General features: G+C 42.4%; 1 protein-coding gene across 1 annotated transcript; it reads left to right on the top strand.

The window, feature by feature from the left end:
* Window positions 1–682: 682 nt before the first annotated feature.
* On the top strand, window positions 683–21148 carry LOC125031034 (kalirin-like). Its single transcript, XM_047621452.1, has 23 exons — window positions 683–893; window positions 1570–1756; window positions 2445–2758; window positions 3108–3213; window positions 6171–6266; window positions 6684–6791; window positions 7613–7696; window positions 7896–8027; window positions 10046–10141; window positions 11214–11246; window positions 13422–13649; window positions 13892–14014; window positions 14156–14347; window positions 14689–14870; window positions 15010–15178; window positions 15516–15677; window positions 16264–16446; window positions 16644–16751; window positions 16905–17059; window positions 17266–18799; window positions 18952–19179; window positions 19663–19811; window positions 20183–21148. Exons 1-23 carry the CDS (start codon window positions 715–717, stop codon window positions 20286–20288), a joined length of 4854 nt encoding a protein of 1617 aa, XP_047477408.1. The 5' UTR covers window positions 683–714; the 3' UTR covers window positions 20289–21148.
* Window positions 21149–27500: the final 6352 nt, after the last annotated feature.

The following is a 27500-nucleotide window of genomic DNA, read 5'->3' as shown; positions in this document are numbered from 1 at the left end:
TTTGAAATGACGGAAGGTCCGCCGTAAATCCCTCGTCGCCATTACGTCGTCGATCTACAATTATCACGCTGAGTAATGAGCGTTCGCGGCGGAGTTCGTTCGGGCCGCTGCCGCTCCTCCTCCTCCTCCGCCGACAGCACGGGCATTGGCGGGGCGTTGGCGATAGGGAAGGGGGAGGGGGTTGTCGTTGTGTTTGCTGGGTTGTCTGGTTGGCAGGAGGGTCGTGGAAGAGGAAGAAGAGGGAGAGGGAGAGGGAAGAGGGAGAGGGAGGGGGAAGGGGAAGGGGAGGGAGGGGGAGGAGGAAGAGAGGGAGAAGGAGAGGGAGAAGAAGAAAGAGAAGGAGGAGAAGGAGAAGGAGAAGTAGGACGGGTGTGAGATTGTGGATGGGCTGCCGATGATCCGATTTTGGTGCTGGTCTGCATCCATGTGAAGTTCTTGGGTTGAAATTAGAGGCTTTTATGTGGGGGAAGGGGGGGGGGGATATGTATGTATGTATGTGGTGTGTGTGTGGGAGGTGTATGTGGGGGTGTGGGGTGTGCAGATTTGCGCGTGTCTGTATTTGTTTGTACATGTCCGCCCGCACAGCCCGTGTTATTCTTTGAACCCGTCTCGGTATGTTTATGATTCCGTTTCCGCTTCCTAGACATCATGTGTCCATCATGTGTATATCCCGACGATTGATGATTCCCTTTTCCCCTTGCAGTTCCGAAGCGCATGGACGGGCTGCGTGCCGTGGACGTGATGACAGTCCTGCACGAGAAGGTGGCGTACCTGTCCGGGGGGCGCGACCAGAGATCCGGTCCCATCCTAACCTTTCCTGCCAGTACCCGCAGGGAACGTCTCAAGCATGACGACTACCGTCCCTTAATCCAGTACCTCATGCAGATACCAAGGTGAGCGGGGCGGGGCTGGGATGTTGAAGAAATTGGGTTTCGGCTCTTTGAGTCTGTCTGTCTGTCTCTTTCCCTTCTCTTCTCTCTTCTCTTCTTTCTCTTTATCTTTCTCTTTATCTTTCTCTTTCCCTTCTCTCCGCTCTTTCTCTCTTTCTCTTTCTTTCTCTCTTTTTCTTTCTCTTTTTCTCTTTCTCTTTCTCTTTCTCTTTCTCTTTCTCTTTCTCTTTCTCTTCTCACTTTCTCTTTCTCTTTCTCTTCTCTCTTCTCTCTTCTCTTCTCTTTCCCTCTTTCTCTTTCTTTCTCTCTTTCTCTCCCTTTCTCTTTTTCTCTCTTTTTCTTTCTCTCTCTTCTTCTTTCTCATTTTCTTTCTCTCTCTTTTTATTTCTCTCTTTCTCTTTCTCTTACTCTTTCTCTTTCTCTTTCTCTTTCTCTTTCTCTTTCTCTTCTCTCAAGAATCGCATTTCTCTCTTTTGGTTGATTCTAAAAGTTCCTTCCGTCTTTGGTTGATATTGATTATATAACGTGTTTTTGGTTGATGCTATAACCTCTTTATCTCTTTGATGTGATTCTATAACCTCTTCGTGGTTGATGCTACAACTTTTTTAACCCTTTGATTGATGGGATTCTATAACCTCTTGTGGTTGATGCTATAACCTCTTCCCCTCTTCCTCCCCAGTGACGAAGTACGTGAAATAGGCTTCACAGTGATAATTGACATGCGGGGATCCACATGGAACACGGTCAAACCCATCCTGAAGGAGCTGCACGAAAGCTTTGCGCAACATATTTATATAGTCCATATAGTCAAGCCAGACAACTTCTGGCAGAAGCAACGAACCAGTATAGGAAGTCATAAGTACAAGGTGAGTTGGTCTTGTTTTTGTTGTTAGTAACGTTGTTTTGTTGTTATTATTATTATTATTATTATTAGTAGTAGTAGTAGTAGTAGTAGTAGTAGTGGTAGTATTAGTAATAGTAGTATAAAGATGATGATGATGATGATGATGATGATGATGATGATGATAATGATAATGATAATGATAATGATAATGATAATGATAATGATAATGATAATGATAATGATAATGATAATGATAATGATAATGATAATGATAATGATAATGATAATGATAATGATTATTATTGTTATTGTTATTGTTATTGTTATTGTTATTGTTGTTATTATTATTATTATTATTATTATTATTATTATTATTGTTATTATAAAGGTTATTCTTATTTATGTTATTATTATTATTATTATTATTATTATTATTATTATTATTATTATTATTTTTATTTTTATTATTATTATCGTTTTTGTTGTTGGTTAATGTATTTAGTAACTTTTGTTTAGGTAGGTTCGAGTTGGAAGGAATCAGATACGTAGGATATTTTTTTATTTAGTTATTCTTGTTATGGTCTTACGCAAATAGTTGAGAATTCTTTTTATTATTCCTTTTATGTGCTCGCGTGAATCGTTGAGGAATGGTCAATAATTTGTCTTATCTTTGTTTTTTATTAATGTTCTTCCTCTCCTCCCCCGCGCAGACAAATTTAATCAGCGTGGAAACTTTAGCCAAAACGATAGACCCGAGCCAGCTGACGAGCGACTTCGAGGGCACGCTCCCCTACGACCACAACACGTGGATCGAACTGCGGCTAGCGATCGAGGACTTCACGTGGCAGGCCAATGAGCTCGTCGACCAGCTGGAGGATGTCAGGGACGAGCTGCAGCAGAGCGACTTCGCGGACGACGTCAGCGGCGCCAAGCGGGCTATCGAGCGGCACAAAGAGATGCATCAGAAAGTTACCGGTAGTTTAGTGCACGACTTGGATATGCTGGGTCAGAGACTTTTACAAAGGTGGGTAAGGCGGATTTTAAAAAAAAAAAATTTGCTCCTGGTTGATGGCTGTGTTTGTGTATCTTCATATTTATCAGAGTTTATTTATTTATTTATTTTTTTTTTTTTTGGAGATTAATTTACAGGGATTGATGTCCCCTTTTTTTATAGAGTAAAATAGGGAAAATAAAATCTGATACAGACGGATGAAAAGCATTACAAATCAAATATATATATATATATTCCAAGATACTTAAAAAATCAAACTTACCAAACAGAGCAGCCAGGTACACGATGACTTAACTCCCCCCCTTCCCCACCTTCCCCCCCCCTTTTCCCCCCCTTTCCCCCCTTTCCCGCTTCCCTACAGATTAAACTGTGATGAGGGCAACGGCTACGACTCGGGCTATTCGGGCCGAGACAGCGCGTCCAGCCTGATACTCAACAATCCCGACTTCCAAAACAGTATTCCACAGGTAGGCGGGGCGTGTTGTTGAGATCATTGGCGGGTTGGTAGGGGTTGTTTTTATGGTTGTGGTTATTGCGGTGTTTGTGTTTATATGGATAGTTGTTGGGTTATTTGTGTTTATATGGATAGTTGTTGGGTTATTTGTGTTTATATGGATAGTTGTTGGGTTATTTGTGTTTATATGGATAGTTGTTGGGTTATTTGTGTTTATATGGATAGTTGTTGGGTTATTTGTGTTTATATGGATAGTTGTTGGGTTATTTGTGTTTATATGGATAGTTGTTGGGTTATTTGTGTTTATATGGATAGTTGTTGGGTTATTTGTGTTTATATGGATAGTTGTTGGGTTATTTGTGTTTATATGGATAGTTGTTGGGTTATTTGTGTTTATATGGATAGTTGTTGGGTTATTTGTGTTTATATGGATAGTTGTTGGGTTATTTGTGTTTATATGGATAGTTGTTGGTTATTTGTGTTTATATGGATAGTTGTTGGTTATTTGTGTTTATATGGATAGTTGTTGGGTTATTTGTGTTTATATGGATAGTTGTTGGGTTATTTGTGTTTATATGGATAGTTGTTGGGTTATTTGTGTTTATATGGATAGTTGTTGGGTTATTTGTGTTTATATGGATAGTTGTTGGGTTATTTGTGTTTATATGGATAGTTGTTGGTTATTTGTGTTTATATGGATAGTTGTTGGTTATTTGTGTTTATATGGATAGTTGTTGGGTTATTTGTGTTTATATGGATAGTTGTTGGGTTATTTGTGTTTATATGGATAGTTGTTGGGTTATTTGTGTTTATATGGATAGTTGTTGGTTATTTGTGTTTATATGGATAGTTGTTGGGTTATTTGTGTTTATATGGATAGTTGTTGGGTTATTTGTGTTTATATGGATAGTTGTTGGGTTATTTGTGTTTATATGGATAGTTGTTGGTTATTTGTGTTTATATGGATAGTTGTTGGTTATTTGTGTTTATATGGATAGTTGTTGGTTATTTGTGTTTATATGGATAGTTGTTGGTTATTTGTGTTTATATGGATAGTTGTTGGGTTATTTGTGTTTATATGGATAGTTGTTGGGTTATTTGTGTTTATATGGATAGTTGTTGGTTATTTGTGTTTATATGGATAGTTGTTGGGTTATTTGTGTTTATATGGATAGTTGTTGGGTTATTTGTGTTTATATGGATAGTTGTTGGGTTATTTGTGTTTATATGGATAGTTGTTGGGTTATTTGTGTTTATATGGATAGTTGTTGGGTTATTTGTGTTTATATGGATAGTTGTTGGTTATTTGTGTTTATATGGATAGTTGTTGGGTTATTTGTGTTTATATGGATAGTTGTTGGTTATTTGTGTTTATATGGATAGTTGTTGGGTTATTTGTGTTTATATGGATAGTTGTTGGGTTATTTGTGTTTATATGGATAGTTGTTGGGTTATTTGTGTTTATATGGATAGTTGTTGGGTTATTTGTGTTTATATGGATAGTTGTTGGGTTATTTGTGTTTATATGGATAGTTGTTGGGTTATTTGTGTTTATATGGATAGTTGTTGGGTTATTTGTGTTTATATGGATAGTTGTTGGGTTATTTGTGTTTATATGGATAGTTGTTGGGTTATTTGTGTTTATATGGATAGTTGTTGGTTATTTGTGTTTATATGGATAGTTGTTGGGTTATTTGTGTTTATATGGATAGTTGTTGGGTTATTTGTGTTTATATGGATAGTTGTTGGGTTATTTGTGTTTATATGGATAGTTGTTGGGTTATTTGTGTTTATATGGATAGTTGTTGGGTTATTTGTGTTTATATGGATAGTTGTTGGGTTATTTGTGTTTATATGGATAGTTGTTGGGTTATTTGTGTTTATATGGATAGTTGTTGGGTTATTTGTGTTTATATGGATAGTTGTTGGGTTATTTGTGTTTATATGGATAGTTGTTGGGTTATTTGTGTTTATATGGATAGTTGTTGGGTTATTTGTGTTTATATGGATAGTTGTTGGGTTATTTGTGTTTATATGGATAGTTGTTGGGTTATTTGTGTTTATATGGATAGTTGTTGGGTTATTTGTGTTTATATGGATAGTTGTTGGGTTATTTGTGTTTATATGGATAGTTGTTGGGTTATTTGTGTTTATATGGATAGTTGTTGGGTTATTTGTGTTTATATGGATAGTTGTTGGGTTATTTGTGTTTATATGGATAGTTGTTGGTTATTTGTGTTTATATGGATAGTTGTTGGTTATTTGTGTTTATATGGATAGTTGTTGGGTTATTTGTGTTTATATGGATAGTTGTTGGGTTATTTGTGTTTATATGGATAGTTGTTGGGTTATTTGTGTTTATATGGATAGTTGTTGGGTTATTTGTGTTTATATGGATAGTTGTTGGGTTATTTGTGTTTATATGGATAGTTGTTGGGTTATTTGTGTTTATATGGATAGTTGTTGGGTTATTTGTGTTTATATGGATAGTTGTTGGGTTATTTGTGTTTATATGGATAGTTGTTGGGTTATTTGTGTTTATATGGATAGTTGTTGGGTTATTTGTGTTTATATGGATAGTTGTTGGGTTATTTGTGTTTATATGGATAGTTGTTGGGTTATTTGTGTTTATATGGATAGTTGTTGGGTTATTTGTGTTTATATGGATAGTTGTTGGGTTATTTGTGTTTATATGGATAGTTGTTGGGTTATTTGTGTTTATATGGATAGTTGTTGGGTTATTTGTGTTTATATGGATAGTTGTTGGGTTATTTGTGTTTATATGGATAGTTGTTGGGTTATTTGTGTTTATATGGATAGTTGTTGGGTTATTTGTGTTTATATGGATAGTTGTTGGGTTATTTGTGTTTATATGGATAGTTGTTGGGTTATTTGTGTTTATATGGATAGTTGTTGGGTTATTTGTGTTTATATGGATAGTTGTTGGGTTATTTGTGTTTATATGGATAGTTGTTGGGTTATTTGTGTTTAAAAGAAATAGGTCATTCTTACCAAGTATCCAAAGATCTTCAGGAGGCTCATTCTCAGTTCACCGTTGCCTGTCAGGTAAGAACGGCTGGCGGAAGCTGTGCATGTCTCGAGGTGGAGAGTCACCCGGGGTCAGGAGGGTGTGTTTGTTTGTAGGTTTTTTGCCTTTCTAATGCCATATTTATAGTTTGTTTTGCTGGTATGAAAATTAATCCTTGTTGCATATTTTATGCAGAATATATAGTTTTATTACTCTGTAATTATATTTACTATATTATTAGTTAATTGGTGTAGTATTGGGCAAATGTGAGAAAAGAAATCTCATAGAAAATCTGATTTCATATTGTTGAATCTGCTTGTTTGTGATATTCTATCTTTGATTTGTATAAGTAGCAGTAATGTTAAATGGAAATAATTGCAAGGATGGTGGTTATAGGTTGATTTTTTAATGAATCAGTAGCAAGTATCATGAAATTCTTATCTTTTCCTTTACAGAAAGTGTATATGAACATCAATAGAATACTTAGTGTGGCATCAAGACTCATGGAAAGTGGTCACTATGCAGCCCAACACATCGGCAATGTAGCGTCTAAACTGGATCAGGTATGTTACATTTTTTCCCCTTTCAGAGAGGAGTATGAATGAACGATTGTTTGAACAGTGTGCTAAATGTATTACTACCTGTTGATAATTGGCTTTGTTATAAATGGTTAGGAGTTGCTGAAAAGTGCGAAGAGGAAAAGGAAAAATTGTTAAAAAGGAAACAATTAAGTGATGCAACAAGGAAGAACATTAAGTTTATGTTAAGTGAAATTAGGGAAAGAGCAAGTGTAGAGGGGAGAAAAGCAGGGGAAAGAGCATTGGAGAAGAAAAGAAGAAAAGTTATGGGAAGGGCAGTTACACAGGGAAATGAAACAGAGAAAGAGAAGTGAAGGAAAGGGAATGGAGATCTGGAAAGAGCAAGTGTAGAGGGGAGAAGAGAGGAATAGAAGTTCTTCAAAGAGCAAGTGTAGAAGGGAGAATAGTAGAGTGTTTTTGAGAAATGAAGTAGAGAATAGAAAAGGGAGGAAATGATAAGAGAGTAGGGGACAGGTAAAAGTTCTTCTCTGGAGTGGAAGGGCAAAAGTGGCCTGAAGTGGAGGAAGTGGAGCAGTGTTATGTAATATGATATTCAGGATGGATGTGGAGAGGAGAGAAAAGAGAGATAACAGAAGGAGTGAGACAGGGTAAAATGTCCTGAGAATATCTTTTTATTATGCTAATATCATAGATTCTTCCTTCTACCATGTGGAAACAAGACATTGATTGAGGTTTGAAATAGCTGAGGCTGCATGATTTTTAAATGGATTAATTTATTGTTGAAGTTCTAGGTATGAATGTGAGTCCATGCATGTGGAATAATCTTTTATTCTTTTTCATTCCAGGTTTGGAAAGAATTTGCTGCAGGTCTGGATGAAAGATCTTCTGTGTTAGCTCTCTCGGTCATGTTTCACCAGAAAGCAGAACAGGTAAATTCTTTGTCTTCCTAAGCACAGTCACACTTTGGAAGAAAAATGCATATGTAGTTCATATTTAGTGTTATTGCATCATCATTTTGCATGCCTTTTTTTTTTTTTCTTATTTTGATAGAAAAAATAAAACAAAACTATATAACCTGTATGTTTGTCTTTGAGAAGAATGATTATTAATCGTCAATTTCATTTCTAGTATATTGAAAGTGTGCCAACATGGGTCGACAACTGCAAACTGACGGCATTACCTTCCGACATCCATACATTGGAAGCATCAATCCACCACCACCAATCACTCTATGAGACCATGTGCCAGGCGTATACCGAGGTAAGAAAGTTTATGGTAGACGGTACCACTTTGCTTCAGGAAGAAATTAAAAGTTCCTGTTTTTAATGTTAAGTGTAACAGACAGTGTTTTTTTTTTTCTCACTCTCTCTGTTTGTTATAATGAGAACAGTTTCTGGTTTCTTTTTTTGTAATCTGTAAAATAGTTTTGCCAGAATGGATAAATATATTTCTTTAGATCTCACTTGTAATATATATTATCATGTTTTCAATGAAATCACAAGCTAATCCTATTTTCAATGATTTTAGATAATATGTCAGCAGGATTGTGGCCTTTGAATTACATTTTTTGTTATGTTCAAAGATAAAAATTGTAGTTGTGACATATTTAATTAATACATTATATTTGTTTTTTTGGAAGTATAAGATATTCAGTGTAAGTCTCCAAATCAAGATGGTATCATCTGTGTTTATTTCTCTTTACACATTTTTGCTAATTTGAAAATACACTCAGAATTCAATATGCTTCAGTGAATATATTTTGTTTCAGAATAAGTGTGTTAACGTGTATTGGTGTATTGGTTTCTAGTAATGTATGATGTTGCTGAATATGTATCTGCCTGTCTCTATGGTTTAAAAGAATTATAGATATTTATATTTTTAAATGATTATATCTTTATAATCATTATGAGCATTCTTTGTATGAAAGATACAAAGACAATAATGTTGTTTTTCAAGATGAAGTCATGCTTTTGTTTTGTCATTATTATTTCTTTTCACAAATGTATTTTTCTGTAAGTATGAGCAGCATGACATTTTTTTCTTCATTACTGTATGATAGTTTATACATACACAGTACTTACTACTACTGTTACTGTTTGCATTAATGTTAGTATTAAAATAAAACAAATATTTCAATTCTTGTTCTCATCATGATGAGCATTATCATTAGTTCATCCGTAATAACCAATTTTCACTTTCAGCTGCACAGCGCTTACCAGTCGCTATTAAATGGCCTGGACTCTCTTGTCAGGAACGTTCATGCATCCGTGGAACTGTTCCCAGTAGGAAGCTAATCCATTTTTTTGTTCAGACTGGAAGCATGAGAGGGCAGGAGAACATGTGGGCTTTGGGGTCATTTCAATGAAGAACAGAGAGCAGCCAATAGCCTGTCTTTTTATAATGAGGAAGATACATTATCTTGGTTGTAGTTAGTTCACTTTCATGACTGGACTTGTTGGCTGCCTTCTGGGTCTTATGATGTACAGGTCTACCATTTGTCATGTAGGTGGAGTTATTGCAGAAGTCATTTATACTTTTTTTTTATAAAGATATGTGCAAAAATATGCATTATTATTTTGCATGGAATTATGATCACTGAAAACATTTTTCAGATAAATTATTTTTTGTAAATGTCCATCTACATGACAAAAAAAGATAGATAAATATGATTATTCCAAGCTTCTGGTTCTAGAGTAATTTTACAAAATTCCCATTCCCCCTTTAAATCTCATGACAAGTAAACAGAATGGACAGGTGATTACATAAACAGAGGAGAAAAATATGAGCATGTTGACCTATGCTTTCATGTGAGAGGCAAGGCATAGCATGGAGCTCGCATCCTGAACCCTTTCCTAGGCTTACGTACAGTATACTTGGTGAGTGGAAAACAGACGACTCATAAGGATACATCACATTTGTACCTGTCTTACAATGGATAGGCTGATCATCATGTACTTAATCTCTCTTGAGGAGTAAGTATTTTTCATCCCACAAGGCAGATGGTGTTCAGGAAGATGCAGCATTTCTAAGGGCTATTTACAAGAGTCCATTTTTTTTAAGTGTTGTCATAAAAGTGTTCACTAGTATGGTTATCCAAGGGGGACTCTATAAAAGGATTTGCAGTCTTATTACTCATGTGCCTATTTCATCTTCATGAAGTGTTGCAAGAAACTTTTGTATTGTTCTTCTTAGATAACCTCTCAGTGATGCTTATGCTTGTCCGAGGGCATAAAGATATGGTATCGTAGACTAATGGTGGCGGTTGGTGATGGTTGCAGGTTCACAGTACCAGCAAGAAACTCCTCTACCAGCTAGACCACCTGGTGCAAATTTGTAGCCAGCTGAGGCGCGATGGCCAAATGCGCAGCAAGCACGTAAGCATAGGATGGGTCTTGCATGGGGGTCTTCCCTCTTGAGCATTTAGGCATGAGAGCAGTAGATGTGCAGTTAACAAGTTTAAAAAGATAAAATTTCTCTAAATAGTTCAGGTATAATTGTGATTGTTATGAATTTTATTTTTTTATTATTGATTTTTAATCAAAGGGGTTTTTCAATTGCCTTTATTGGAAATATAAGTTTTAAAGTACCTGAACTGATGTTATTGGATGGAGAGTAAAGGAAGAGATGACAGTGTTCTTTGTTATGTTTATTTGAATTTAAAGGAAAAATATAACAGTTTGAAGATTTATTTAATTCTATATGTAAGTTGTAAGTTGTCATAGATAATCAAAATCTTAATTGAAGCAGATTATTAATGAAGCTCAATTTAAGTATGCAGGATGTTCAGATGATATCGAAAAGCCCCTTTTAGCATCCTGAGAAAACTCCCCATGCCATTTGCTGCAAAATAGTTTTATAAATAAGCTTTTTACCTTGTAGTTGTGGTCTGAAGGGATATGTTATTACTTGCTGTGCTAAAATTTCTGCCAGTTTCTTGATTTTTAAAACATCGTTGACTTCATAAGAAGAGGAATGTTTTTGCTAGGGTATTCTATAAATGTTTTATCTCATTATGTGTTATGCTTGACTATATTTTTTCTAGATGTATTTTTGTTATTATTGCATCACATTATTTGATAAATGCATATTTAAACAATGTTTGATTATATTTAGAGTAAAGAAAGAAATCCAGGAATAGTTGAAAATCTGCATGAGTACAGCAATTTCTTTTCTTTTTTAAATTGTTTTCTGTTATTAAAGTTTAAAAATCTTGTTTGTTAATCAAAGATTGAATGACGATAATCATTAAAAAGGATACTTGATTAAATACTTCTTGTTTCCAAGTGTTTTTATTTTGTTCTGAAAGTATGTATTTGCATTTCGTATTACCATACTCAGAATGATTTTTTTGTTTGTTTGTTTCTTTTCTTTCATTTATAAAAAAAGCACTACAATATTTTTTGCTCATGCTTATTGTTTTTCCTTTTTTTTCTCCAAAATATGAAGAAGAAGCCCCGGGGAAAGCCATCAGCCTATTCTGTAAGTTTAGATTTTTTTTTAATTTCATTCATAAAAAGTACAAAATATTTAGTTTTTTTTTTTTATTATTATTATTATTATTTTTTTTTTTTGCATGTGGCACAGAGGTCACTTTTTGAACAGTAACTATAATTTATTTAGATGTCCTTTTTTTAACATCTCAAGAGGATATTTGTAGCTTCTTTTTTTCTCTCTTCCTCTCTCTCTCTCTCTCCATTCCCAGACAGAAGCTCCCTGTGGCTATGAGGCGAACAAGCCTGAAATATCATGGATGATTATCACCTTCATTGTTGTTTTTTGTTTCCCTTTTTGTCAATGATAGGTGAGGAATATGTTTTTGCAAGTAAGGCATACGAGTTGAGTCATTTTCGCTGGTAAAGTATATTTAAAATGCATTTATGTGATTTGAATAATATCTGGTGATAATAAGTATTTGTGAATCATTCTATGCTGATAATATATTCATATATATGAGTTGAATATTTTTATTCTGATAATACTTTGTATGCATTGAGTCATTTTTGGTGATGATGTATACATATATATGAGTTGAATAATTTTTTGGTGATAATAAGTATATATGAGTTGAATCATTTCCACTGATAGTACATATTTGTGAGTTGAATTATTTTTACTGATAATACATATATATAAGTTGAATCATTTCTGCTAACAATACGTATGAGTTGCATAATTTCTTTACGGATATTTGGAAGCTAAAGCTGACACTGGAAAGCTTGGTCTTTGTTTTGATATTGTCTTTCTGTTTGTAGAATTTCAGCTTCTTCTCTGAATTAGTATGATTATTTATCATTTCCTTGTGCTTCTATAGGTTTATTTGCTTATATGTCTATCATTTGCTTTGGAGTCTGTTTTTGCAAATAACAGAAATTTCTTTGTTTTCTCTCTTGATTTAAGTGAAATCTTTGCTTCCTTTTTTAATTTTTTTAAAGGGCATAAATGTTATGATTTTGGACATGATTAATAATTTATAAAACATTTGCTGTTTTGATATGCCTGTGTAAGTGCAATATATCATAGATTTTATATTTTTTGCATGGGACACTGGCTTTTGTGGCACTTGAAAAATAAAAGAATTTTGATTATTTTTTCTGATATATACATATAACTTCTATCTTGATTAGTGCAATGTTTTAGGAGAAAGAACAAGATCATTTTTCATCTGTTTAGAGTATTCAGTTTGCTTTCACTTTTAATGCACTGCTTATTTCATAGAGGTTTTTGGATATAATGATTTTAATGAACGTACACAGCTAAACATATCTCAGCACGAGGTTTTGCTAGCTAATATTATATAAGAACTGTTTTAGTAAGATCAAGCAGTACTTTGCTTTGCCAACTTTAGCATAAAGAATATCATGAGTCCAGAAAAATGCCAGCATGACTGATAAAATGTAGCAAAATGTTATGTTAAGAAATATACTACAGGAAGATGTTCCTTATGTTGCCAAGAACATTACAGAATTTTAAAGCATAATGAACACGATAACCAAATATTTCCATAGAGGAAAATACATGGCACATTATTAAGGTATGAGAAGAAGAAGAAAAAAAAAATCTTTTGATGGGAGGAAGAATTTGTTAGTTGTTGCCATAGAGGAGTGAATATAGTGAAATGTTAGAGTAGAATGAGTCTGAGAATATAGCCTAGTAGAGACAAAGTAGCAAAATGTTACCAGAAAAATTAAATTTAGTAAATTATTACCAAAAGGGCAAAATAGTAACAAAAAGTAAACACATTTCCAGAAGGATAACTGTGAATCAAATGTCATTAGGGCTTTAGGTAGAAGTAGAGTTTAGATATTTTACCAGAAAAAGAAGAATGTACTTTTAGAAAATGTCAGGGTTGGTGGGTATTTTGTCCAGAAAACCATTTGATATTAGACTTTGAAATCAGAAATTGTTTTAAATATTCACTCTAACAGTTATGTTATTCAAGACATTTAGAATTCATACTTTGCCTTGTGCACGTAATGCTTACTTTATTTATGGTTGGACACTTATGATATATCATTCACAGTGCTTCTCACTTGCTTAGGATATAAATTCATAATGCTTTTGAGCTTTTTGTGTGTGAAAGCATACTCAAATAAATACTGCCTGTGATAGCAAAGAGAAGAAAAAAATAGCATGTCCCCATTCCCTTCAAAACAGGTGACGCCTGACGGCAAGGTGGTGTATCGAGGGGGTCCACAGCAGCAACGTGGCCCAGGAACAAGTGGAAATCCAGCCGCTGATTACTCTGAAGGTGCTAGTCATGTCCTGGCGGTCATTCATGAAATCTTGGCACACCACCGAGCTGTGGAGCAGAGGTGGTCAGCCAAGAAGCTCAAGCTCCACCAAAGATTGGCACTCAGGCTGTTTCAGGAAGATGTCAAGCAGGTGTGTGAGAAGTGATTGAAGGGAAGAAGTTGTTTTTATCTTCTTTTTCCTTTTCTTCAGTGTAAGGGAAATTTTGTTGAGAATTGATTATTGTGACAGGCCATAGTAAGTAAAAGTAGAGCTCAATCATTAAATTATTTATGTATACATGAAACCAAGGATGTTGGAAGTGTGATGGATATGCAGACCAATTTTTGCATAATAGTCGATTTTAACACATCCTCTCTCACTCTTCTTCCTAGGTGCTGGATTGGCTGCAGACCCATGGTGAGGTATTCTTGCGGAAAAACCCTGGAATTGGACGTAATATTGCAAAAGCCAGAATGTATCAGAAGAGTCATGAGCACTTCGAAAACGTTGCCCAGGTAAAATTTTATTCAGACGTTATGGAACTAGATTATCTTCAGTTTAGTACTGAAGATTAATCTCTGTAGATTGTAATCCTTTGATGTTTCGTTGTCCATCAGGATGGATGTAGTCATTAACATCTCTCTTTTTTTTTTCAGAATACTTACACAAATGCAGAGAAATTGTTGCAAGCAGCAGAAGAGCTTGCACATACAGGAGAATGCAATCCAGAAGAGATATATAGTGTGGCCCAAACACTTGACTCACACATTGCCAGCTTTGCAGCAAGGGTCCAGCAGCGACATCGGCTGCTCAACATGGCTGTCTTGTTTTATACTCATGAGAAGGAGGTGAGCGTTAGTCCTGCTTCAATTAGTCATTTATATTATGTATCTGTAAGACTAACCCTGATTTGCAGATAGGGAGTTTTGTCTTGATTGAATAAAGGTCTATGATAGTTGTTGTTTTCAGCTACAGCGGTTAATTTTTATGTGAAATTGCTTTTTGTAATTGTACTGTGTTCTTATATTGCCATGAAAATATATCTAGACCTTATAGCATTGGGTTGTTAGATCATCTATAGATCAGTGCCTTCACCTTCTCCATCAGTGTGATAGCAAACCATTTATCAAGCTGTATAGATTGGGTATTCACAAAAAAAATTATGACTAATGATTTAACACATTGACAGCTTTTATCATGGCTGGAGGAGCTGAGTACAGAACTAGAGAGTGAAGAAGGTGTTGACGAGGCTGCAGATTCGGTGGAGGCTTCTGAAAGAATGTTGGCCCAGATGACCACACAGCAAGACTCCACCCTGGATGCATGTGTCTCAACTACTCATGAGGGAGAGGGGCTTCTAAATGAACTCAGGTATGGCATTTTGGTTGTTTTTCCTTTTTTTTTTGTTTTTTTTTTCTTTAATGTAATTGCATATGTATGATTTTATGCATATCCTTGATCAGTCATATATGCATGTCTATACATCAAGACAATTTCTTGTCTTCAACAGGTCAGCAACTGTAACTGCCGACTCAGGATGTGGCTCTGTAGAGGGGGTAGAGGAAGCCCTTGAGCGACTAGTCAAGAAACGAGATGAATTAGAAAGCCTTTGGGCCACTCGGAAGCTCCGCCTTGATCTCTTGCTTCAACTGAGACTGTTCCAGAGAGATGCTGTGGAGGTGAGGAACAGGGTCTTTTTTTTTCTTCTTCTTCTTCTTCTTCATCTTCTTCCTCTTCCTTTCTTTAGATATAGACTCAAGATTGTTTACTTCTTAAAAAGGAAAACCAAAACAGAAAAATAAGATTGCGATATTTTTGTGGGAGGTTTAGCTGTTGAAGAAATAAAGAGCATGAAAGCCAAAATATAGAAAGTGGTAAACCCACTTGAAATAAGGATATTCTGATAAACTTCTCATTTAGATGATGTATTAGATGCGCTATATGTTTTTAAAAATTTGATTGCATTAGGAAGATGATGAGTTTCCATTTTCATCATAAGAATGTACTTTCCATCAGCTACTAAGCCAGTTAGACTTGTGGGCTGAGGAACTTCAGAACACAGAGTTTGGGCGAGACATCACCGAAGCTGAACAAATGCTTGTCCTGCACAATGACTCCACATCACACATGCAAAATGGCACTTACCAGGTCATGCAGAGTGGTCAGGAACTTTTACAAGTAAGTTCTTACTGTAATATTTACTTGTGTATATAAAAAAAAGGATTTAACCCTTTCACATTGTGGGACTTCTAATCGCTTCATGGCATATTGGGCTCAAATGCCAGGTGGCAAGTATTCATGCCATGTGTGGTTTAGCTTGTTCTAAGTGTTGGGCTAAATAATTTGTATAGCTCTGACTGCGAAAGTAGGCTGAAAGTCTCTTTTTAGCCTCACTTCCTAAAAATCATATATGTCATGGCCAGAAGCAGGTAAATATATATATATTTCCCATGCGTGAATGGCTGACTGCACTCGGTGCTTGATGTGTGGCATAGTATGCTGTGGAGAAATCCTAGTGTGAATTGGTTAAATCTGTATTGTAATTTGTTTCTGTGATTTTAAGTGTAGAAGATATCCACATGTGGGTATGTGTGAACATTCAATAATTCAGATTTTGATAATTATGTTTAGCATTTTGAGCAAACAGTAAAAGAAAAGCCAAAGGGTTTTGTATATTAAATTAGTATGTAATTTTGTAAGTTAATAAATTCTGGTATTTGCCACTCTTTTGTACATGTCCTATATATGATATTAATATCCACAGTTGCTGGAGACATCAGGCATCCAGATTCGTGCTGATGCTGAGTCTGATGGCACTACCAAGGTCTCCATGCTCTTAGAGTGCATCAGAGAACGGCAGATGGATGTGGAAGTGCTGGTAGACATGAAGAGGGTCAAGCTGGAGCAGTGCATTCACTTGCTGCAGTTTGAAAATGAAGCTAACCAGGTAGACCTTTTTGTGTGCTGCAGGGATTTACAGTTTTAAGTGTTTTTCTTTCCTGATGTACAGCACTTGGGTGTTTATTTTGATATATGCTTTTATAATTTTTGTTGGCAAGACTTGGGATGTGTTGTAGTGTGGTAGTTTTTATAGTAATATTAATATATAGCTCATTTTTAAAAGATGTGTAACTTTTTCCTTAGGTGATAAGCTGGATAAGGAATGGAGAGGCTGTACTGGCAGCAAGTTTCACCATTCCAAGCTCTCTTGCTGAGTCAAATGCATTATCTCATGACCATGAGCAGTTCCAGGTAAGTTGAAACAAAATGCTGAATGTGTGTGAGCTTTGTTTGAGTTCATGCTTACTGATTTCTTCTACTTTTGATGAATGTCAGTGTTGATACATTATGCTTCTTGAAGGAAATAGAATATAACCCAAATTTTTTCTTGGAATGTATTCACAGGTTGCCATAGAAAAAACCCATGCTGCAGCGGTGCAGACTCGGCAACGTTCTTCAGCTCTTCTTATGGCTAAGCACTACAGTCCAGAACAAGTCATGGAAATAGAATCTAATGTCACAAAGAGATGGGAAAAGCTTGTTACTTGTGCTGAGGATAGGTCAGTATTGTCATTCAGGAAATGATGTACAGATGAAAGAAATGGGTGCTTAATTGATAATCTGGAGGGAGGGTAAAAAAGAACATTGTATCTACTTGTAAGTGGTATGATTCAAGCATTATTTTTTTGCATGAATTTATCTTTGGATTCTGAGACTGATTCACTATGTCTTTTGAAGAACAAAATATGCATTTTTGTATTTGCAGGTACAAGCTAGTCCAGGCATCAATCACATTTTATAAGACAGCTGAGCAAGTATGCTCTGTACTGGAAAGCCTTGAAAGAGACTACCGCCGCGACGAGGACTGGTGTCAGAAGGAAGTGCCTCCGCCAGGCACCAGTGTCAGTCAGGGGGATAAACAACAGGACCAGCAGCAGCAGGGGACTGGCCAGGGAGGGCAGGCGGGCTCAGACCGGGCCGCCGGAATCTCACTTATCATAAATAAGCATCAGGAGCAGAAGGAAGGCTTCCTTAAAGCTTGCACCCTGGCCAGGCGAACCGCCGAGACCTTCCTGAAGTACGCCAACCGATCTCAGCATTATTACAGTATGAAGGGTGATGTGGGATTACGAGGGCCAGAGGCTAAAGTAAGAGGCATTCTAGAGAATCTCATGGCTCAAGAGAACAAGGTGCTTGACCACTGGACCCAGAAGAAGAAGAAACTGGACCAGTGCCAGCAGTATGTATTATTTGAGGGATCAGCCAAGCAAGCATTAGACTGGATAATGGAGACAGGAGAAATGTACCTGTCCACTCACACAAGCCTAGGAGAAACCAAAGAGGACACGGAAAAGATTTTGAAAGAACATAATGAATTCAAAGGAACAGCGAAGGACACAAGGGAACGTGTAAAATTACTGTTGCTCCTGGCTGACTCCTTGGTTGAGAAAGGCCATGCACATGCAGCAGCCATCAAAGACTGGGTTGCTCGTGTTGATCAGGCCTACAAGAACTTCTCAGGTCGCATGGATAAGTACCGCATGCAGCTAGAGAGCAGATTAGGAATCCAGAGTGAGGATAGTAAAGCCTCTCTTTCCTTAGATCGTCACAGTGATCCTTCTCTTGAAAACAAAGTTCATGCAGTTGTTACTGTGGCAAATAAGGAAATGAGTGAGGAAAAACGTAAATCTGCTAGAAAGAAGGAACTCATAATGAGGGAATTGTTGCAGACAGAAAGAGTGTATGTCAAAGATCTGGAAGTATGTACAAAGACATACCTCTTTGAGACACGACAACCCTCTGCCCCAAGTGGGCTTCAGGGCAAAGATAGCATCATCTTCTGCAATATGGAGGAGATCCTACAATTCCACAAGAACATATTCCTCCAAGAGATTGAGAAGTATCAATGCATGCCAGAGGATGTTGGCCATTGCTTTGTGACTTGGGCCCCTCAGTTCGACATTTATGTGAAATACTGCAAGGCACAGCCAGAGTCCAATCGCATGCTAGTCAGCCATGCCGGGACCTTCTATGAAGAAGTTCAACGCAAGCACAATGTTGAACACCCCATTCCTGCGTACCTGATCAAGCCAGTTCAGCGCATCACCAAGTATCAACTTTTATTGAAAGAATTACTCTCGTGTTGTGAAGATGAAAACCAAGGGGAAATCAAAGACGGTTTAGAAGTTATGCAAAATGTTCCAAAGAAGGCTAATGATGCCCTCCACTTATCCATGCTTGATGGCTGTGATGTTCCAACAGACTCCTTGGGAGAAGTCATTCTGCAAGATACCTTCCAGGTAGGAATTACTTTTGAGGATAGAAATATCTATGATTTGAATGTTGCAAACCTTTTGGTCTACATCATCTGTTACTTACTTGAGGAGGTTTTATAATTATAGTTTTTATCATTGTTGAGTGATTCATTCCCAATTATTTATGTTCCCTTCAGGTGTGGGACCCTCGCCAGCTTATCAGAAAGGGTCGAGAGCGGCACATTTTCCTCTTCGACTTGTACCTGTTATTCTGCAAAGAAGTTCGTGATCCTAGTGGCAACAAGACCAAATATGCATATAAACAGCGACTGGTTACATCTGAGCTGGGTGTAACAGAGCACATTGAAGGGGACGAGTGTAAATTTGCTGTGTGGACAGCTCGCACAGGAGTTAGTGATGGCAAGGTGTGTATATTTTATCACTTTTTCTCATTGTCTTATTTGATATTTGTTACTTATTTTGAGAGACTTTAAACCTATTATATGTACCACAAACAGAACATCATCAATGTAAACAGAACATCATCAAAATGTATTGGGAAAGGTGAAAACTAGATTTCGTCATTGTATTCACAGCTCATGTGTTGCCATTATTTGTGACTATGCAATGCATACATATGAGAGTAATAAGTAATAGGGGTGATGAAAAAGATTTTTTTTTATATGAGCAGGACTAGTTAGGAACTAATGATATTGTATTGTATTACCTCTGTGTTGAGTAATATAATTTTGAACCAATCACACAGAGCTCTATGCAAAGTGAAGAAATATATTTAGCAATGTTGTACTTGCCTGTATGATGATAAAGCCGGATAATATTAATGAGAAATGACAAGTACATTTACTGAGGAGTCTTAACCAGCATTTCCTCTTATAATTTCCACTCAGATGATTCTGCGAGCCAACACCCTGGAAGTGAAACAGACGTGGGTGAGGAAGCTGAGAGAAGTGATACAGGAAACTTACCTCAGCTCAGCTCTCCCCCTAACTCCTGCAAAGTCACCGGCCAAGACACCAAAGCAAAACCGAGCCAGCAGGTATGTATTTATTTTTTTTGCTTGTGTTCGTAAGGGATCAACATAGATTTGTTTGTTTTGTGGTTGTCTGGTACTTGCCAGATGAATATTTGGGTTGTACAAGATGGAGACAAAATAATGATGATTGTTGGTGTATGTCAAATTTTATGTATATACACATATTTAGTGTAGTCCAGGATAAAAGTACTGTATAAGCATATTTGATGGTATTGTAGGTATGCACTTTAAACTAAATCAGATGTGTCTCTCATTATCTTAAAAAAAAAAAAAACTTTCAACATGTGTGTTAGTCGCATGGGTCACTTTTTCATAAAAAAATAAAATTTTCAACATGTATGTTAGATTTAATGAGCCCACCTCCTTCATTACAGGGACTTGGAGGAATCCATCGACGAGAGTGCGGAAAACACAGACCGCAACTCTTTGGCATCATACTCGTCCTCGAATACAGACTCCGATAAGGTAAGTTTGAAATGAGGCATATTTTTCTTTCTTCTTCTTTGGGGTTTTCCAGTTTTACAAAAAATAAAAAACGAAGGAAAATGCCAGTTTGAAATTTCTTGTTTTTTCTTTACCAAGAAGAAGGAATACCATTTGGAAGGATGAATGAGAATGTGAATGAGGGACATTTATGAAGTTCAGAACCCATGACATAGAAATACCTTGTAAGCGTAAAAATTGAATTAGGAAATTAATGTGTCAGGTGGCCTATGACTGAAGTGTAATGGTTCAAGCAAAAGGGACAGAAAAAAAGAGAAAAGAAAAGAAGGCACTGACATGGAAATAGTGCCATTGGTAAGAATTGTAAATTTGGTTGTGTCAAATTGTTGGGCTAAAAAGGGCAGTGTGAAGGGGGAACATAAACAGAGGAAAATCCCGGGGAAGTAGTGTTGTGAAGGAAGAGACTTGCCGTATTGATGCTATGCCGGGGAAAGGGGCTTCAGAATTACTGTTGCTTTATGGGATTGTTGTTGGCTTTCGGAAAATATGGCTCGTAAAGAGATAGCGGTGAGGTTCAAGAAATTATGCAGTAGTAAGGGTTCCCAGATTGCGTTAGGTACCATTACAGTGCAGGTGCTGTTGTTGAGTGCAAGATCTTGGTAGAGTTTTAGGGAATGCGAAGATGTGTTGCTGTAATCAGATTTAAGATTCTGTTATGTTGCAATATATGGTATTAAGATAGGAATGATATTAACGTCGTGCTTTACTGCTATTCAGGACGGGGTGTTACAGTGTAATAGTGTGGTGCCGAAGTCTAAGAACGCTGCAGTGGTGCTCAACTATAGTAAGGTAGGGGGAATAGTATAAGATACTGTGAATACCAGATGATTCAGTGCTTTATTGCCTAATAAAGTAAGAAGATTTAGTTTTTACTTGTGGGGAAGGAGATGGCGGGGGCGTGGGGGGGGGGGGGTGCCATAATAGGCGAAGTCTCTCCTTAAGCGCTTGGATAAAGAGAGGCTTGCCAGGAGGGAAGGAAGGCTCAACCGGGGGGGGGGGGGGGGGGGTGAAGGGAGGAAGTATTTACGTGAGAAGAAAGAGAAGAGGGGGAGGGGGGTAATAGGGGATGACGGGACGTAGGGAAGACGGGAAGGTCATGGGCGAGAGGTGCCAGGTAGAGGGTTCGGCGGCGGCACTACACAGGTGCCAAGAAGAGGGCAGTCCCGGTAGGCCTATTTTCAACACAGGTGGTTTGAAGGGAAGGGAGGGTAGGGGGGGATCGGTGAGGGTGTGGGGGGGCGGTGGGGAGAACGAGGGGAGTAAAAGTAGGGGGGAGTTAGGGTAGGAGGTGCAGCAGGAGGCAAGTATGATATGCGTAGGAAAGTTACGATGACGAGGTTGTCCAGTTGTAATTCTGTTGGGAGGAGGAGAAAGAGGAGGTGGGGGAGAGAGAGGAGGTGGGGAAGAGAGAGAGGAGGTGGGGGAGAGAGAGGAGGTGGGGAAGAGAGAGGAGGTGGGGGAGAGAGAGGAGGTGGGGGAGAGAGAGGAGGTGGGGGAGAGAGAGGAGGTGGGGGAGATGCAGAAGATAAAAGAGGCAATTATGAGGGAGGGAGAAGAGTAAGGAGCATTTACTATGCAAGGCGGAAGCAAATGTGCGTGAATAGCGAGGAGCTTATGGGAGCAAGGCGAAGGCAGCGAGAAGAATTATGAAAAGGGAAAGAGCGAAGAAGAAAACGGAGAGAGAGAGAGAGAGAGAGAGAGAGAGAGAGAGAGAGAGAGAGAAAGAAAGAAAGAAAGAAAGAAAGAAAGAAAGAAAGAAAGAAAGAAAGAAAGAAAGAAAGAAAGAGAGAGAGAGAGAGAGAGAGAGAGAAAACGATGCGAGTTGGAAGGCCCAGAAGAACAAGGTAAATTTGCCAGTTGGTCCTCGCGGGCGTGTGAGTTGAGGGGAGGCCGTGAAGCAGTCGACGGGAGGGATGCCACGGGGGGAGGGATGCCACGAGGGGGAGGGATGCCATGGGGGGGAGGGGATGCCACGGGGGGAGGGGATGCCACGAGGGGGGAGGGATGCCACGAGGGGGAGGGACGCCACGGGGGGAGGGATGCCACGGGGGGGGAGGGATGCCACGAGGGGGAGGGATGCCACGAGGGGGAGGGATGCCACGAGGGGGAGGGATGCCACGAGGGGGGGGGATGCCACGAGGGGGAGGGATGCCACGAGGGGGAGGGATGCCACGAGGGAGGGATGCCACGGGGGGAGGGATGCCACGGGGGGAGGGATGCCACGTGGGGAGGGTGCCACGGGGGGAGGGATGCCACGGGGGGAGGGATGCCACGGGGGGAGGGATGCCACGGGGGGAGGGATGCCACGGGGGAGGGATGCCACGAGGGAAGGGATGCCACGGGGGGAGGGATGCCACGGGGGGAGGGATGCCACGGGGGAAGGGATGCCACGGGGGGAGGGATGCCACGGGGGGAGGGGTGCCACGGGGGGAGGGATGCCACGGGGGGAGGGATGCCACGGGGGGAGGGATGCCACGAGGGAAGGGATGCCACGGGGGGAGGGATGCCACGGGGGGAGGGATGCCACGGGGGGAGGGGTGCCACGGGTGGAGGGATGCCACGATGGGAGGGATGCCACGGGGGGAGGATGCCACGGGTGGAGGGATGCCACGGGGGGAGGGATGCCACGGGGGGAGGGATGCCACGGGGGGAGGGATGCCACGGGGGGAGGGATGCCACGGGGGGAGGGATGCCACGGGGGGAGGGATGCCACGGGGGGAGGGATGCCACGGGGGGAGGGATGCCACGGGGGGAGGGATGCCACGGGGGGAGGGATGCCACGGGGGGAGGGATGCCACGGGGGGAGGGATGCCACGGGGGGAGGGATGCCACGAGGGGGAGGGATGCCACGGGGGGAGGGATGCCACGGGGGGAGGGATGCCACGGGGGGAGGGATGCCACGGGGGGAGGGATGCCACGGGGGGGAGGGATGCCACGGGGGGAGGGATGCCACGGGGGGAGGGATGCCACGGGGGGAGGGATGCCACGAGGGGGAGGGATGCCACGGGGGGAGGGATGCCACGGGGGGAGGGATGCCACGGGGGGAGGGATGCCACGGGGGGAGGGATGCCACGGGGGGAGGGATGCCACGGGGGGAGGGATGCCACGGGGGGAGGGATGCCACGGGGGGAGGGATGCCACGGGGGGAGGGATGCCACGGGGGGAGGGATGCCACGGGGGGAGGGATGCCACGGGGGGAGGGATGCCACGGGGGGAGGGATGCCACGGGGGGAGGGATGCCACGGGGGGAGGGATGCCACGGGGGGAGGGATGCCACGGGGGGGAGGGATGCCACGGGGGGAGGGATGCCACGGGGGGAGGGATGCCACGGGGGGAGGGATGCCACGGGGGGAGGGATGCCACGGGGGGAGGGATGCCACGGGGGGAGGGATGCCACGGGGGGAGGGATGCCACGGGGGGAGGGATGCCACGGGGGAGGGATGCCACGGGGGGAGGGATGCCACGGGGGGAGGGATGCCACGGGGGGAGGGATGCCTCGGGGGGGAGGGACGCCACGGGGGGAGGGATGCCACGGGAGGGAGGGATGCCACGGGGGGAGGGATGCCACGGGGGGAGGGATGCCACGGGGGGGAGGGATGCCACGGGGGGAGGGATGCCACGAGGGTAGGGATGCCACGGGGGGAGGGATGCCACGAGGGGAAGGGATGCCACGGGGGGAGGGATGCCACGGGGGGAGGGATGCCACGAGGGAAGGGATGCCACGGGGGGAGGGATGCCACGGGGGGAGGGATGCCTCGGGGGGAGGGACGCCACGGGGGGAGGGATGCCACGGGAGGAGGGATGCCACGAGGGGGAGGGATGCCACGGGGGGAGGGATGCCACGGGGGGAGGGATGCCGCGGGAGGAGGGATGCCACGGGGGGAGGGATGCCACGAGGGAAGGGATGCCACGGGGGGAGGGGTGCCACGGGGGGAGGGATGCCACGAGGGGAGGGAGGCCACGGGGGGAGGGGTGCCACGGGGGGAGGGATGCCACGAGGGAAGGGATGCCACGGGGGGAGGGATGCCACGGGGGGAGGGATGCCTCGGGGGGAGGGACGCCACGGGGGGAGGGATGCCACGGGGGGAGGGATGCCACGAGGGGGAGGGATGCCACGGGGGGAGGGATGCCACGAGGGGGAGGGATGCCACGAGGGGGAGGGATGCCACGGGGGGAGGGATGCCACGGGGGGAGGGATGCCACGGGGGGAGGGATGCCACGGGGGGAGGGATGCCGCGGGGGGAGGGATGCCGCGGGGGGAGGGATGCCACGGGGGGAGGGATGCCTCGGGGGGAGGAATGCCACGGGGGAGGGATGCCACGGGGGGAGAGACGAGGCGGCGATGTCATTAGGTGGCGGTTGGTGAGGGTCGCTGTACGTCAGAAGGTTACTGAGGGGACGTGACGAGGGAACGATAATGTGTTATGAGATGAGGATAATGAAGCTTTATGGGAACGAGGCGTAACGAGGAGGTCATTTTCGAGGGCGAGGAGGCCTTGTGCGGAATGAGGGGGTTCGTAATAAGGAAGAAGGAAGAGGGAACGAAGGAGAGAAGCGCGGGGAAAAAAAAAAAAAAAAACAAGTGGAAGAAAATGGGGGAAGACAGAAGATTAAGAGAAGAATGAAATTATGAAAGTAAAAAGGACAAACTAACCATATGAGATTGAAAAAAAAGAAGGTAAAAACAAACATGCCAAAGAAACCTGCACAAAAACTGTTAAATAACAATAAAAAAAAGAAAATAAAAAAAAGAGAAAGTGAAGGAAAGAAGATTAGAAAAAAACACGGACAATTGTCAAAGAAAGGAGAGGAATGAGAAAGAGATATATGGAAAGTGGAAGGTAGAAAGCAGAAAAAAAAGAAGATAAAAGGCAGCGGAAAGCATAAAGAGAAAGAGAGGAGGGGGAGGGGGGGGCAGACGCGAGGGGAGGGGGACGGGGAGGGACAGGGGGGGGGGCGAGAGGAAGAACGGCCTCCCGGGTCCCAGGGCGAAGACAAAGATGGCAAGCGCGGATTATTGAATATGGAGAGAGAGAGGGCACGCGAACGCACCGATGAATGCGAAATTAGGGGAGAGGGAGGAGAGGGAAGAAAGGAGAGGGGAGAGGGAGGAGAGGGAAGAAGGGAGAGGGGAGAGGGAGGAGAGGGAAGAAGGGAGAGGGGAGAGGGAGGAGAGGGAAGAAGGGAGAGGGGAGAGGGAGGAGAGGGAAGAAGGGAGAGGGGAGAGGGAAGAAGGGAGAGGGAGGAGAGGGAAGAAGGGAGAGGGGAGAGGGAGGAGAGGGAAGAAGGGAGAGGGGAGAGGGAAGGCGGGAGAGGGAAGAAGGGAGAGGGAGGGAGAGGGAAGAAGGGAGAGGGGAGAGGGAGGAGAGGGGAGAGGGAGGAGAGGTAAGAAGGGAGAGGGGAGAGGGAGGAGAGGGAAGAAGGGAGAGGGGAGAGGGAAGAAGGGAGAGGGAAGGAGGGAGAGGGGAGAGGGAGGAGAGGAGAGGTGGAGAGGGAGAAGAGGAAAGAGGGAGAGGGAGTGGGAGGAGGAGAGGGTATGGGGAAAAGGAGAAGAGTGGAGAGTGAAGAGGGAGAGAGAGAGAGGGAGAAGGGGAAAGGTAGAGAGGGAGTGGGGAGAGGGTGTGAGGAGGAGAGAAAAGAGAGAGACAGAAGGACGGAGGGGAGGATTGTTGGAGAGTTGGAGAGTTTGAGGGTTGAAACTTTTTAAGAGTTGAAGGATTTCAAGGTAAGATGAAGTGGACGAGGAAAGATGGTTGGGAAGCGATGGGTTTGTTGTCTTATCGTCTATTCCCCCTTCCTCTTCATTCCTCTTCCTCTTTCCCCGTCCCTCTTCGTGTCTCTTTCCCTCTCCCTCTTCGTGTCTCTTTCCCTCTCCCTCCTCATCTCGCTTTCCCTCCCCCCCTTCTCCCTCTCTTCCTTTCCCCTTTTCCTCTTGTTCTCGCTCTCCATCACTCTCAGCTTCCTCTCCCCGTCTCTCTCCCCTCCCTCTCTTCCTATTCCTCTCCTTATCTTCCCTTCTTCTCCCTCTTACTTACTTTCTCCCTTTCCCTATCCCTCTCCTTCCATTTCTCCTTCTCTCACCCCCTTTCTTTCCCTCTCTCCCTCTTCTCGACCTCTTCATCTTTCTTTCTCTCTGTCTCTCTGTCTCTTTTACTCTCGTCCTTTGCCTCTCATTCTTTCTTTCTCTCTGTCGTTGGATTCTTTTCACCTCATCTGTATTTTCTCGTTTCCTGTAATCTCAAATATATTTTTTTCCCGTCGGCGGTGCCCTCCACCTGTTTTTTCCTCCCTTCCTCTACCTTTAACTATTCACACTTTTTTTCTCCTCCTCTTCCTCCTCCTTCTCCTCCTTCTCCTCCTCCTCCTCCCCCTCCTCCTCCTACTCCTACTCCTACTCCTACTCCTTCTCCTTCTCCTTCTCCTCCTCCTCCTCCTCCTCCTCCTCCTCCTCCTCCTCCTCCTCCTCCACCTCCTCCTTCTCTTCCTCCTCCTCCTTCTCCTCCTCCTCTTCCTCCTCCTCCTCCTCCTCCTCCTCCTCCTCCTCCTCCTCCTCCTCCTCCTCCTCCTCCTCCTCCTCCTCCTCCTCCTCCCAGCCTCGCACTCGTCCTCTTTCTTCCTTCCACCTCCTCTCCTTCCTCCCTCCCCCTCCCTCAGCAAACGCTTCGCCTTATTCTATCTCTTTCCTTCCCTCCTCCCCTCCCCACCCCTCGCTCGTCTCACCCTACCCCTTGTCCCCTCTCCCCAACCCTCTCTCTTCCCTCTCCCCCTCCCTTCGTCCCTCTCTCTGCCCTCTCCCAACCCCCTTGCCACGCTCTCCCCACCCCTCGTCTCTTTTCTCTCCACCCCTCACTCCCCTCTCCCCACCCCTTGTCCCCTCTCTCCATCCCTCGCTCCCCTCTCCCCTCTCCCCTCCCCTCCCCCAAGGCACGTAATATGCGTGGCACTTAAGGTGTCATCCCTCGGCAGGCTATCGAACTGGGGCGCGCGCGGATGTGTTTGTTTGTGTGTGCTTGCTGTACTTATCCACCTCTTTGGTGCGTGACTCCGCGGGGGGGTGGGTGGGGTGGGGGGTAGGAGAGGCAGGGGTGGGTTAGGAGGGAGAAGGGAGAGGTGGGCGGGGTAGGGGCGGGGGTGGGGGTGAGGAGAGAAGAGAAGAGAAGAGAAGAGAAGAGAAGAGAAGAGAAGAGA

Source organism: Penaeus chinensis, chromosome 12 (assembly GCF_019202785.1).
Source record: "Penaeus chinensis breed Huanghai No. 1 chromosome 12, ASM1920278v2, whole genome shotgun sequence".
Classification (NCBI taxonomy): domain Eukaryota; kingdom Metazoa; phylum Arthropoda; class Malacostraca; order Decapoda; family Penaeidae; genus Penaeus; species Penaeus chinensis.
Note: the sequence above shows the minus strand (reverse complement) of the source record. Positions and strands in the feature narration are given on the sequence as shown.

Bases quoted from the DNA above. Each gene is read 5' to 3' on its own strand.
- LOC125031034 (XM_047621452.1), top strand. From the start codon at position 715: ATGGACGGGCTGCGTGCCGTGGACGTGATGACAGTCCTGCACGAGAAG. The intron at 6,792-7,612 runs GTATGTTACATT...TTTTCATTCCAG, and splicing joins TAGCGTCTAAACTGGATCAG to GTTTGGAAAGAATTTGCTGC. The intron at 14,015-14,155 runs GTAAAATTTTAT...TTTTTTTTTCAG, and splicing joins ACTTCGAAAACGTTGCCCAG to AATACTTACACAAATGCAGA.